Genomic DNA, 13,770 nt, shown 5'->3' with positions numbered 1-13,770 from the left:
GCCTGGGAAAGCAGTCGAGGATGGCCCAAAGCCTTGGGACCCTGCACCCACGTGAGAGACCTGGAAGATGCTCCCGGCTCCTGGCTTCAGATTGGCTCAGCTCTAGCCGTTGCGGCCACTTGGGGAGTGAATCAACGGACAGATGATCTTCCTCTCTGCCTCTCCTCCTCTCTGTATGTCTGACTTTCCAATAAAAAATATTAATCTTTAAAAAAAAAACTATCTCTAGGGAGAAAATCAGTATGTGAAACCACCATTCCAGGTAAAAATGCCTTTCTGCTCCTTCCATTTCCTTTCACTTGGAGTAAGTTTTTCCCAGCACTTGTAATTCACACACCTCTTCCCCAGCCCAGAGCACCATCATCTGCTTCTTATTAACAGGCACAGAACTACTTCTCCATCTGGTGACCTTTCAAAGAGGGTGCCTGGCCATCAATTGCCACATTTAGCAATCTAGGTCTTCTAATGTGTCGAACTACAACTTGTTAAAAACTGCTTATTTTTCTGAGGCAAAAAAACAAGACAGAGCGCGCGAGCCCATTCCCATCTGTTGGTTCACTCTCCAAATGTCCTCAAGAGTATCTGGGCCATGTCAAAGCCAGAAACTCAGGCCAGATCTCCCACACAGATGGCAGAGGACCCAACTTCTAGAGCCAGTTACCTCCTGCATCCTAATGATTTCTGAAAAACGATGGACAGCATATCTAAAACACTCACCCAGACTCCCCCCAAAGTGTTGGACTATTAGCAACACGGGACTTGGTATTTAGGCTCACTGTTTAGTTAGTTTCCCAAGATCCTTTACATCCCTAACAGTCTGCTGAGCTTTGCCACCTGCACGCAGAAAAGCTGGAAGGCAAGTGAATAACCACTGAGCACCGGCTAGAAGCCAGCCACCTTCCAGATGAAGACACTCCCATTTGGGATTGTATTTCCCTTTGCAGTCCCACATGCACAACATGGCAGAGCAGGGTTTCAATGAGCCAGCCAGATACATTATAGGGATCACATTATAGCTCCCAAGCAAGCACTGAACTTGCCTACACAGGGTTCATCTTTACTCTTGGGGAGTCAGGGTCCAGATGACCAATATCTGGCTGGCTTTTCTGATTCTTCAACATCTTCCTCATAATCCTCACCTTTTGCTTTGCTGTTGTCCCTGATTTATCTCCAGCTGACAACTTTCTGAGCTCTTCACTCTCCCAACCAGAGGATTTGCTGAAGGGCATGGGAAAAGATCAGCCTTTCCCCTCCCAGTGAAAGGGAAGAAAGTTCTCAGGCACAAACCCCAAATACCCTCAAATGCACATCATTCCAACAAAGTCAGGCTTCCTGCAGACTTCACATGCCAGCCCTCAGAAGTGTGCTGAGCCCTGTGCTTTGCTGCTTCTGTTGAGTCTGAAGGCACCCATCTCTCTCTCTCACCCAGCACCAGCCAGTGCATGCTAATGCATTTGTTGAGAAGCAGACAGCACCTATGTTTGTCATTTTTCATTTGGCACCAGTCTGTCCCAATTGGGAGAGAGGCTATTTTTTAAAGATTTATTTTATTTTTTTTTTTATTGGAAAGTCAGATATACAGAAAGGAGGAGAGGCAGAGAGGAAGATCTTTAGTCCAATGATTCACTCCCCAAGTGGTCGCAGCGGCTGGAGCTGAGCCAATGCAAAGCCAGTAGCCAAGAGTCTCTTCCGCATCTCCCACGTGGGTACAGGGTCCCAAGGCTTTGGGCCATCCTCGACTGCTTTCCCAGGCCACAAGCAGGGAGCTGGATGGGAAGTGGAGCTGCTGGGATTAGAACAGCACCGAGATGGGATCCCGGCATGTGCAAAGCAAGGACTTTAGCCACTAGGCTACCATGCTGGGCCTGAGAGAGGCTACTTTTAAATTCAGATAAATATCACAGCTTGTGTTTCTCTGTCAATTACAAGGTCATGTGTTTTTGGTGTAATGAGCCTGTGAGAAGTGTCATCCAACTGTGTTTTCAGACCTTCCTGATCCCGTCTGGTAACTGAGTGAACTTCAGCTTTGTACCCCTTCCTGGTACAGGGGAACCCAGCAACACTTTCCTAGAAATAACAATCAATTCCTTTCACTGACTCCATTCAGCAGCTACTTACTGCTCCGTGGCCCAATCTGCGCTGAAAGATCAGACACTTGGCCTTCAGCTGTCTGTGATACGCTGCCAACTGCCAAGCTAGTCACCGCCCATACTTTGAGCACCTAATTCAAATCATGAAGCACTCTCGGAAGTGTTTCTACTAACACCTCTAAGAGCAATTCAGTTGTGTTTCCTAGAATGAGAGCTTAGCAAGCAAAAGTGATTAGCCTGGGTTTCCATTTTTATTAAGAAGCCCATGGTTTAGAAAGATACAAAAGTTACTCAGAGGTTTGAAAATGCTTGCACACTGTCAAAACAGTTCTCCACAAAGGTGGTCATTCTCTCCATTCCCCTCCTAGTTGCCAGGAGAGTGTACTGCAGATGTCCTCAACTGCTGGCAGGCTTTTCAGGAATGGATAACCAAGAATTCTCCAAGTACCACTGTAGCAATGTTTCTATGGGTAGGATTGTCAGGGAAACCTTTGTTTACATCTTCATTTGTCCACTTGCACAAGTACCAACGCAACCAAGGCCAGGGCAGACCAGGTCATAAAGCATAGTGACCAGGCACTTGCAACAGTGAAATAAATAAAACAAATGCCAAAACAAAGTCAAAGTTGACCCAATATCATGACAGATGTGAACCCAGAGTCCTGGACCAGCAGGGTCTTCCAGTCTCAAGTATACTACTACCTATCTGTCAATTATTCTCTCTTCTGAAGCCTCTGGGTGATGAGAATCAGGTGACATTTACACGACTATCAAAATATGTCGGTTTATAGACGGCTGTTGAGACAGCCAGATGCTATTACTCTAACAGTTCTCCTCCGTCTAGTGTTCTTTTGCTACCTCCTTCCAGATTCACATTTGCTCATCTATTGTCCCCACTTTACAGGTAGCTTTCGCACTCTGCCTACAGACCCATGAGGATGGCACCCATGAGAAAGAGCAAAGGCACCACCCAACCCCACTTGCCCTTCCCTAGCAGCTTCCAAGCTTGGCCCTCAAAGCAGTAACTGACCCCTCACCAGCTTAATAAAAGCTTCCCTGCTGCAAGCCAGGCCCAGTCATCCAGGTCCACACGAGCATGGCCATTCTTTGTTCTTTCATCATCACTACCCACAAGCCCCCACTCTTGCTTTATCTCCCCAAACTCTGGAGTAGGTCCTCACAGAAACATACGCCTCTATCATCTGCTCCCTTCTCTTGAAATAGCTCCTTCTGACAGTTTGCAAGTATGCCTTTACACACACACATACACACACACACACCAAAGTTAACTGTGAACATGAGCAACTCTGCTAGCCATATGCAAACACCTGGCAGTGCAATGCTTCATGCACACCTTCTAAATATGGACCAAAAATGCTGGGCCTTGATGCTGTGAACTAACTGGGCCTTGATGCTGTGAACTGACATATGGATAAGTAAATTTCAACCTTTTGTGCAAAAGGGTCAGCAATCAGCATGTGACCTGAGTGTCAACATCCTGTAGGGTAACAATGGAACAACCTGGAAACAAAATGAGTTACAGCCAGGGAACTGGCCCCACATACTAAGGGATATGAATTCATGCTAGAACCAGGTATAGTGAGAAGTCTAAACTATGAATACGCTACAGACTAACTGGGTTAGGCAGCACAAGTAAAATTTAATCTAAGTCCTCACATTCTCAAAATCACTCTTAGGGTTGAGGACTTGCAATTATTATACCACAAGGACCTTCATTGGAGTAGCTTATTCTCAATTAAGCTGCAGATTGGTACGAGAACAAGGATTAGTAGGAAGTAGAGGAATCATAATAATTGGCCCATAATAATGAATGGGTGTTCAACAGGTTGTCCTCCGATTCATGTAAGTGCATAAAAAACGTTTTTATTTCCTAAAATTTATTCCCTTCTCTGACAAAACAAATAAAAAACCCATAAGTTTTCATTTCAGTTTATGTAATCTAGTAGTAATTAACGAAAACCTTTCTGCCCTAATTTGACAGGTAAGTCACCTCATAGTGCCGACAGCACATTTCTTACACGCTCTTTCTGTTGTCTTTCTCAGCAATCACAGTGACTCTCACCTACACTTCCATAGCTCATGCCCTACACCCCTTGAGCCATGACAGGTGAGTCTACAACCCCAGCAGAACCAAGTTCTGCTCCAAGCCCATCTCTGGGCTGGGCAGATGCTAAATCGCGTGGTGATTTTGGCAATGCGAAGGGGGAGACGGTGGTACCATCGCTTCTCTTTTCCATTTGAGGACTCTGAAGGTCACAAAAGTCCAGTGAACTTGCTCAGGATAACTATGCTGAGGAGAGGAGATGTGGATCACTCCCCGCCTCTCTGATCTTCTCCAATGGTACTGCCCAGTGGAGGGGTGTGGGGGCTGGACCCTCTTCCCGAGGGCACACAGGGCTCTGAATCTGCAAACAGGGTGAGACAAGCTGAGACCAGAAACCCTGTGTATTTCTAGGGAAAGCAGGGCAGATGAGCAAACATGCCCCTCAAAGCTGTCTTCTCTCTAGTGCTCAGCTAGGGAGTAGCAGCAAACCACCAAGCCTCCAAAAGTGTAAGCTCTGCCCAGACCGGCAGGTGCATGGATGCTGATGGCTCACACAGGATATACTTCCCAAGCACAGTCCTGCACAAGCCACACTCCCAGCCCTGAGACAGACAATGGATGCTGTTCCTAATCCCAGCATCTTTGCCCTGTACTGCCGCAGGGGTATGCACTGCCTTTTCCTTTCTGGGAAGCCCACAAGTCCACAGTAGCACAGCTAACAGCCTCTTCCTAGGCTTTACGTTTAAAAGGAAATTTTAGGAGGTATAACTTGTAAGGAGCCAACCTCTATGCTGCTGATTTGAAAATGAAAGACGTGCCCAACCCAAAAAGTGCAGATACCTTTCATTTTATCATCCATGTAAAGTTTATGGGAACACAAGGGAAGGTGGTAAAAAGTGCACACAGGAGATGGGAGGGGCAACGTGGCAAGCGGTGCTCACTCGCTGTCAAGGAGGAGTAAAGCAGGCACAGCCCTTCTGCTCAGCAGCCAGGCTCCTCACCAGTGCTGCTCTACATGGATTAGGTGCCTCTTGCCCTGCCACAGGAAAGCAGCAGAGGACAGCTCAAAGCCCTGGGATCCTGCACCCACATGGAAGACCTGGAAGCAGCTCCTAACTTCAGATCATCTCTGTCTTGGCCATTACAAACATTTCTGGCATAAACCAGCAGACAGAAGACCTTTCTATCTCCGTTTCTTTCTGTAAATCTGCCTCTCCAATAAAATTAAACAAATCGTTTTTAAGGCAAAGGAAAGTTGGGGAGCCCTTCCTAAGACCTACACATTCTGAAAATTATTTTAAAAAAGGACGAAAAGGTCCCAGTGCAGTAGCCTAGTGGCTAAAATCCTTGCCTTGCATGTGCCAGGATCCCATATAGGTGTCGGCCCCGCTTCCCATCCAGCTCCCTGCCTGTAGCCTGGGAAAGCAGCAGAGGACAGTCCAAAGCCTTGGGACCCTACACCCACATGGGAGACCCGGAACAAGCTCCCAGCTCCTGGTTTCCAATTGGCTCCATTGCACAACAACTTGGGGAGTGAAACATCAGATGGAAGATCTTTCTGTCTGTCTCTCCTCCTCTCTGAAAATCTGACTTTCCAATAAACTTAAATAAATCTTAAAGAAAAAAAAAAGGAGAAAAAATCAAGAAGCTTCTACACTAAGTGGAAGAATTACAGATTTTAATTTTCCTTCTACTTATCTATAGTTTTCAATTTTGTTCTGCAGAGAACCTGTAATATTATTTTAATAAGGCACAACAGTTTTCTGCTAAGCTGGAACTTAAAATCCACATTGTAAGTGCCCGTACAATTCTCATATAATGAGACTTAGGCATTCCTTACAGCCACTGCTAAGTTATGAATGTCTTAACTCTGAACTGCCAACTACTATTTCCATAACTATGACAACATTACTCCTATACACCAGGTACTCTGCCAGAAGGAGCGCCAGAAATCTCACGTGAAATGCTGAGAAAAGGTCCAATCGGTACATGATCAGCTTAGTTAGAAACAAGAGCACACGGGCCGGGCGCGATGGTGTAGTGGTTAAGGTCCTTGCCTTGTACAGGCCGGGATCCCATATGGGCTCCAGTTCTAATCCTGGCAGTCCTGCTTCCCATCCAGCTCCCTGTTTGTGGCCTGGGAAAGCAGTCGAGGAAGGCCCAAAGCCTTGGGACCCTGCACCCGCGTGGGAGACCCAGAAGAGCTTCTGGCTCCTGGCTTCGGATTGGCTCAGCTCCAGCCACTGCGGCCACTTGGGGAGTGAACCAAGGGATGGAAGATCTTCCTCTCTGTCTCTCCTCTCCATATATCCTCCTTTCCAATAAAAATAAAATAAATCTTAAAAAAAAAAAAAAGAGCACGCACCTTCGGGACCAGAACAAGCACAAAGCCAACCTCTTTCAGCAACTCAGTTGATTCTACATTCAGATTTTGGCATTAACTAGAATGACATATCTTTGATATATTTTAAGAGTTTCACATTAATGAGTCCAAAAACATGTCTAAAATAAAACAAACAGCTAAAACCTTATTAATAACAAAAGGCTATTAATCAAGCCAGCACTACATTTGGAAGGGCACACGCTCTCCTCCTCAGGCAACCAGCCTAGCAGGGAACGGGAAGGGCCTTTCCCCTTTACACCTGAGAGCCAGGCGACCCTGGCTCAGAACAGTGTCCTGCACAGGGGGAAAGAACTAAGCAGTGAAGGACAGTTCTGACCTACGCAGAGGAGAGTGAGCAAAGAGTGGCTCATGGACCAGCCTGCTGATCCTCTCAACCTCTCCCACAGTTTACTAATGCTCATGAGAGTTTGCAAGGGTAAATTTCGAGAAGAATCTTAGAAAAAGCGTTAAGGTTTCCTCCTGCCATCCAATCCATTACTCACAAGTTACATATGTTCTGGTTTCATTTCCATCATTATGAGAGCTGGTTTGAACGTGTCACATACAACTACCGCCCTCAACTTTAGATACCTCTGGAATGCTCTTGCCTCCTCACATCCCAGCCTAAATCCTGCAGCTCTGCTATTCTGGCAAGTTCCTATGCCAGTCTGATCCTATTTGAAATCTCAGAAGGCCTTTCAACAAAATCAGTTTGTGCCCAGTCTGTGAGAGCAACAAGTGAAACTCATCCTTCTGAAACATGTGTTGGACAGCTCTCTGCCAGAATAGAACCTGTGTGAGAATAGGGACTCTGAGGTGGCGTTCCTCCCCGAGCATATCGCCCAGACCAGGGGGGCAAGCTCATACGGGATGTAGGAGTGACTGTGGGTAGATCAACAACCTACATCACCTCGTTTGTCCCTGTGCCCTATATTTTGGCCTCTACTTCAGTTTTCCATCTGTCTGTTGAGCACATTTCTGTTTGCCAAATATCTTCACACACAATTATTTGACTGTGACTGTGGTCTCAGTCAATGTCACATTCGATGGGGCTTGACTAATTTGAGGAAATGCAAAAAGAACCCGGGAGGCAGGGTGGGTCCTGGATCCACTTACCGGCACTTCCACTGACTGCATGGAGAGGTCGCATGGTGGCTTTAGGGCTTTAGGTCTCGTGGCGTACCAGAAAGTGGTGAGTGCTGCAAAAGCTCCGAAGCCCATAAGCGTGTTGGTTGGAAGGGTGCGCACGTACTGCCGGAAGTCAACCAGCTCTGGTATTCGAAAATACCGGAACAATTCATGGGCTTGCATGGTCTCGGGTTGGTGATCCTCCAAGCTGAGTTCTGTGAGGAGAGAGGAGAGCCATGTTCACTCCAGGGAGGCAAACTGCTCTCCAGGACTCCCGAACACCAGCCAACTAACATGACAGCTGGATGGCCAAACAAGGCATCAAACCTGCAGTCCAATGGCCCACATCTTTTCCTGGCTGCCCAGTTTCATTTTCCAAAAGCACTGTAGTCTTCATTTTTGTTGTATTTCTCCTTCAGCTTGTGCTTAACAAAAAACTACCCTGCTTTCATTAGCCACATCAAACAGATTCTACTCACAAAAGATTCTGATAATCAAATACTCAGATAAGTGGTATGAGTTTGTTTTCTTCCTTGATATTACATCTCTGTTCTCTTAATCAAATACATTCGTCTCATTCTCAAGGCCAGTGGGGATATGAGTGAAAAGGCACAAGCGAGACTAACCACCCAAGGGGCACCAGTCTCTGTTTCTTCCAACAGAGATTAGAACAAGTTCCCCAACTGGTAAAACAGATTCAGTCTAAACTGCAACATTGCTCTCATCTTCCCGGTGCTCATACCACAGAGTAATAATAAATATGCTGGAACACCTACAGTTAGCTTTTCTGATTAGATCCCTTCCTTTCATGGTCCCTAAGATAGTATATCTAAAATGAATAAACAAAGAAATGGGCTGTACAAAAATCAGCTCTGTAGAGAGCGAGGTTATAGCACAGTACGTGAGAGCAAGTATAGACTGGCTAAGGGGATAGGTTTGGAATTCCTGTCCTGTTTCTCCAAGGTGTTAGCTTTATGATTTGAGACAAATTATTTAGCCTTTTTACACCACAGAATTGCCATCTATAAAAGGAGATGGAAATGATACCTATCCTACAGGGCTTTTCTGCTGACTAAATGATTCCCATAAAGAGCTTAAGAAGGTGCCACACACCAAAGAGCGCTCAACAACGGTCAGGTGTGATTACTGTCTTCACCAATGCTTAGTGCAGAACCGTAAGATACAAAGGCAATAAAATGATGCTTGCTTACAAGGAGCTCACAAACATTAAGAAGCTAAAATCACAGGGGTAACCTGCTAGATCTATCACTAAAAATCAAAGCCCCAAACTAAATGTCAGCTTAAATATAAATTAATACGTGAAATAAATGTGCAGTACAGAAAATCAGTGGGACTAGTGACAACTAGAAAGTCACTGATGAATAATTACTCTCAAGTTTGGCCCCAGAGGAAAGAAAATAATAGTAAATCATCTGGAAGATTTTCCTGAAAACCTCTCTGGCCTTGCAACAAGTATTAACATTTTAACTCTAAGTTCAGATGGTATTTGTGAGATACTACACTCATATATTCCTTCTAGTGGCTGAGCCCCAAGACTAAAATAATCTTTTTAAAAATAGAAATTCTCAGTTTAAATTCTATGCTGGAATAGATTTTTGCCTAGCACAGCAGGATATCAAGCTGGGTTTCCCAGCTATCAATACTACACAACCCAATGTGAGATATCACACACACACACACAGGAAAAATTAAGGTTCAACACAACAAAGAAATGACAGGCAAATTCTTCAGGTCATAATTCTGGAGAGAAAGCAGCAGTACTTACAAAACCACTCACCATCTGTGCCACCGACAGCTGACTGCTAGGTGACACACCACTGCAGCGACAGAAAAGGGCGGCCAGGGTGGGGGAGGGGCCGGAGGAGCTCAGCGGGTGCTTACCCGCCTGCCAAGGTCTTTCAGGGCATTAGTCACATGTGGAGGCCTACGCGGCTGCCCACTGGGCTAAAGGTAACTAGCAGGCAAAAGCCACACTTGACTTCTCAGGAGAGCAGGAGTGGAGGATGGGCCAATGAGGAGCATGGAGCAGAGTCACCCCACTGCTCCACCCATGGGCAGGGACAGGCAGCAGTGAGGGTGGATGCCAGTGCCAGTTCTGCAAACAGATACTGTTTTCTTTCTGTTCAGCGTCCCAATAAGAAGAGACAATGGGCATATTTATTGTAAACCAGTGAAATGCGGGATCGGATGTCGGGTGGCATGTTTAACTAACAGGGGACATACCCAGAAACAGTGCCCAGAATACACTCATAGTCCATATATTTGTTCTGGATGAATTCACAGGAACAGAGCTACTCCAGCTGCCTGCCATACTTGAGTGTCTGCTGTCTGTCGGGCGCTGCCCTAGGAGCCAGGAACGCTGCTCATGACCTGAGCCAGGCTTCTGGTGGGCTAAGGATCTAATGGGATTGATACAAAATAAGGCAAGCTGTGTCTGCCAGGGATAAGGGAGGGCCTGTGAGAGACCTCAAGGATAAGCAGACAGGTCAAGTCCAGGTCCTATTGGCCCTGAGTTGCTGCATGTCATAAGTAATACTCTACAGGTGCCAGGCAAGCTCATGAAGCGAACATACAAGCTGGCCTTGCCTTCCCATCATTCTGCCTGCTGGTGTCTTCTTACCCTGCAGTACTCCTAGTGTTCACAGAATTAACCAGTTTCACACACACACACCCTCACTTCCCAAAGTCCCTGAAGTGGTTTCCATAGAACCGAAACTGAATTATAGGGGTCATTCAACAGAATGACCAAGTGAGATACGAGTTCCTCTCTAGGCAAATACAGTCATACATGGGTAATTAATTTGTTAATTTTAGGTACCTGCAGGAGCAAACCCACAAGCCTGTATTATACTAAGAAAGTTTAGTAAGTTTAGAAAAAAAAGCTTTAAAAAATCCTTGAGATTCAGATTTGATAGCATGAACATTCTATTAGCTATTCATCTGTAATGGTAAGCTTTTAAATCCAGTTAAATTCTAACCTTTACTGAGTGACAATGACAAGCTCTTACTGGCAGCCAGGTAACAAGCTGCAAAGCTGCAAACCAACCACACTGAGCGAAGTGGTTAATGTTGCACATCGGAAAACTATAGTCTGTGTGCAAAGAACTAAGACAATTCCTCATCTAGCTCCATGTAAATCTCAATTCTAATGCAATCAGCCTTCAAAACTGTTTCCCCTCCATTAACTTGCTATTAAGAACAAGGTACTCAGATTATACAAATATGAAGGCAGACCTTCATAGAAAGAGAATTAGACACAATGAATAGCCTTTATATGCTTCGCATGAACATAAACACCATGCTTGAAGATTCAGTCCTAGCAGGTCTCTAAGAAGCTAAGAATCACACACATGCTAACTAACAAACAGCTGTAATTCAGAGACATAGATCATGCCAGTGCAGAGGTGTTCTAGTCAGAATCTTTATTCTTTCAAAAGCAAATTTCCATCCTGTCATCTAAGGGAGGAGTTGATAGCCCAGGCACCAAAATCATGCTGCTCTTTTCTAAAAATACAACTCTACTGGCTCACAGGCAGCAGTCTCTCAGTGGGGAACAGATCGGGCTCAGGAGCGCGGGCTTCTCCCTTCCCTCTGGCTGCTCCTGAACATCCTTCCTCCCCGACCCACACAAAAGTGGGTTTGCTCAGCTGGCTCTCTTGAATCTCCTATAAAGCTGGAGTCTCTAGCCACCAAATGACAGAGAGTGTGACAGGGGTCAGAGAGATGTGGCTCAAGCCAGCTTTGAGAACCAGCACAGAGGGTGCCTTTAAACAGACCTGGGCAGAGAAAGATGGGGCAGGGCAGGGTGACAGGCACTGGAGGACATGACCATGAGCCAAGAGAAATCCTTGTGTCTGCCTGCCCAAACTCGGGATAGCGTGGCTAGTGATCGAGTGAGCAGCCATTTGGTGTTTTAGAAAGGCTTGTACATCTGGTCTTAGCTGAGCATCACAACAGGAAAGCAATGACAATGATGAGGCAACCAAGGCCAAAGACCCTGGCAGCATCCAGGTGCTGGTCCAGAACAGGATGCCCGCCTGACTCTTCAATCCAGTTTGCATGAATGACTTAACCTCTGCTGAGGCACCGACCCTCTCCTCTAAGGAACCCACCCAACGGTTGGTACAACAGGTTCAAGGGTCCCTCTTCAACCTGCAGCTACAAACTATGGGAATAGCATACTGAGGGTACCCAACCAAAATGCACTGCAACTCTCAATGTCTACCAACATCAACACCAGCGTTTATGTGAACACCCTGGCTCTGAGCAGCTCTCAAGTGCACACAAAGGTTCACCTCTCATCACTTAATGAAAACTGATTCCTGGCCAGAGCTGACACACAAGGCCATCATTCTCATAGTTCCCCCAACTCCACCCCAACAAATACACACACATACACACATTCACCCCTTCTACAATTCTGCAAGGCTGTACTTACACGAGCATTTTGTCATTTGTAAACCAAAGTTACAGGTGATCTGGGTGTTCCTCAAGTGTTCATGAAGCTGAACAGCAAGCTGATGGGACACTGTGCTAGAACTGCACCCCCCAAACAGCCCACAGAAATATCACTCTTGCCCCAGCAGCAGCAAATTACGAAACCCTGACATCTTTCCTTAGCACAGCCAAGCTGGCAATATGCAGCCATTTCTTGCCCCACCTCCTCCCGTGTACAATGGGCTATTTACAGAGTCTGAAAGCTCACCCTTTGTCCTGCACTAGCCAGGCAGAGCCCGGGCCTCTGTAGGAAACAAGAGGACAGCAGCCCGACCACTCCCAGGCCTTTCAGCTCGCCACTCCAGAACTGTTAGATGCATGCTCCTTAACCCTGGCTGGCAAGTTACCTAAAGCTAGATTTGCTTAAGCCGTTGCCTCTTGAACCAAAAGAGCAGGCTGGAGAAAGAGAGAGAGAGAGAAACAGACAGACAGACAGACAGAGACAGACCCAGAAGCTCCAAAGAGATGCCAATGCCTCCCGGTTTGGGAGGGAAGCAGAGGTTGCATTCCAAACCTTGTCCTACACAGGAACCCCTCACTGCAAGTGCCACCCCTGGCCCACCTTCCCTTTAAGCAACAGAAGGAAATAAGTTTTGGGTAACTTTGGCCTCCTACACACAAGCAAGCAAGCAATTCACGGGAACTAATATTTCCATCTACCACCTTGGGAGTTTCCTTCCCAACTAACGATATCAAATTCAAACCATCGGGTTTTGAATTTTCATTTAAGTGGTACCGTGGATGACCAATTTAACTCCCAAGAAGATACAAAGGAGAAGCATGCTGTGATGCTCTGCTTTTATAAATATGATCTGGGGAAAAGCAAGTCAGACAGCGCACTTCTATGCGTTGACCTGCTAAACCTTTCAGAGGAGGAGGGAACCCAAAACGTTCAGAAGCAAAGCTATACTAACACGTCAAAGTCACAACTGCCTTGTGTGCTCCCCTGCAATCAAGAGGTCACAAGCAGAATGCATTCAGCTTGAACAGCAACATTCTGGGGATGAAGAGGAAATGGCCAAATATGGCAGTTTCTACATTCAGTAATCTGCACAGGAGAAGTCTTCAAAAAAGTTTACAGAAAATGTGTATTATGAAAAGTGGATTTCAAACCTGTCACAGAAATGAACTTTTCTATAAACTCTTTTCCCACAGACTATTTGAAGTACTCTCATGCTTAACTCATATGACAAATTTAATTACTATAAAAATGCTGCCTTCATAAATTCATATTTCATGAATGTTTTATTTAAATCTCTTGAACACGCAGATGCGTGTTAGGCAACTGGTCCTAGACATCTCTACAGTCACATTCTGAGATGCCACACAATTCTATGGAGGCATTGCTTCATACTTTTCTCCTCCACTGAAGATGAAACATGTTTTTCAGTTGTGGATGTAGCTACTTCTGGAACAAATTCTCAAGTTATCGGAGCGTAAGTGTGCAGAGGGACACATGCATAATTAGTCCTATGGATCCAATTCATATAATTAAACTTCAGACTTTCTTGTCCTTTAAAACTGGTTTTCAAAACCTTTTACAATAACATCCAACACTGGCCTTTGTTAAGGTCAAACCTGAAGAC

At 45.7% G+C, this 13,770-nt stretch overlaps 1 protein-coding gene across 7 annotated transcripts in view; it reads right to left on the bottom strand.

The window, feature by feature from the left end:
* The window catches only part of ACSL1 (acyl-CoA synthetase long chain family member 1), a 70,566-nt gene that overhangs the window by 40,036 nt on the left and 16,760 nt on the right, over window positions 1-13,770 (bottom strand). For 5 of the 7 annotated variants that reach the window (XM_004579012.3, XM_058669928.1, XM_058669927.1 and 2 more), the window contains one exon: window positions 7,655-7,881. In XM_004579012.3, coding sequence (XP_004579069.2) covers window positions 7,655-7,849 — 195 coding nt within the window. In that variant the 5' untranslated portion in view covers window positions 7,850-7,881. Of the gene's footprint in view, window positions 1-7,654; window positions 7,884-9,464; window positions 9,614-13,770 lie in introns of those variants that run through there. The other 2 variants (XM_058669929.1, XM_058669930.1) reach the window with 2 other exon arrangements.

This window comes from Ochotona princeps, chromosome 11, assembly GCF_030435755.1.
Source record: "Ochotona princeps isolate mOchPri1 chromosome 11, mOchPri1.hap1, whole genome shotgun sequence".
NCBI classification, from domain to species: domain Eukaryota; kingdom Metazoa; phylum Chordata; class Mammalia; order Lagomorpha; family Ochotonidae; genus Ochotona; species Ochotona princeps.
The sequence above is the reverse complement of the archived record's forward strand: the minus strand, read 5'-3'. Positions and strand labels throughout refer to the sequence as shown.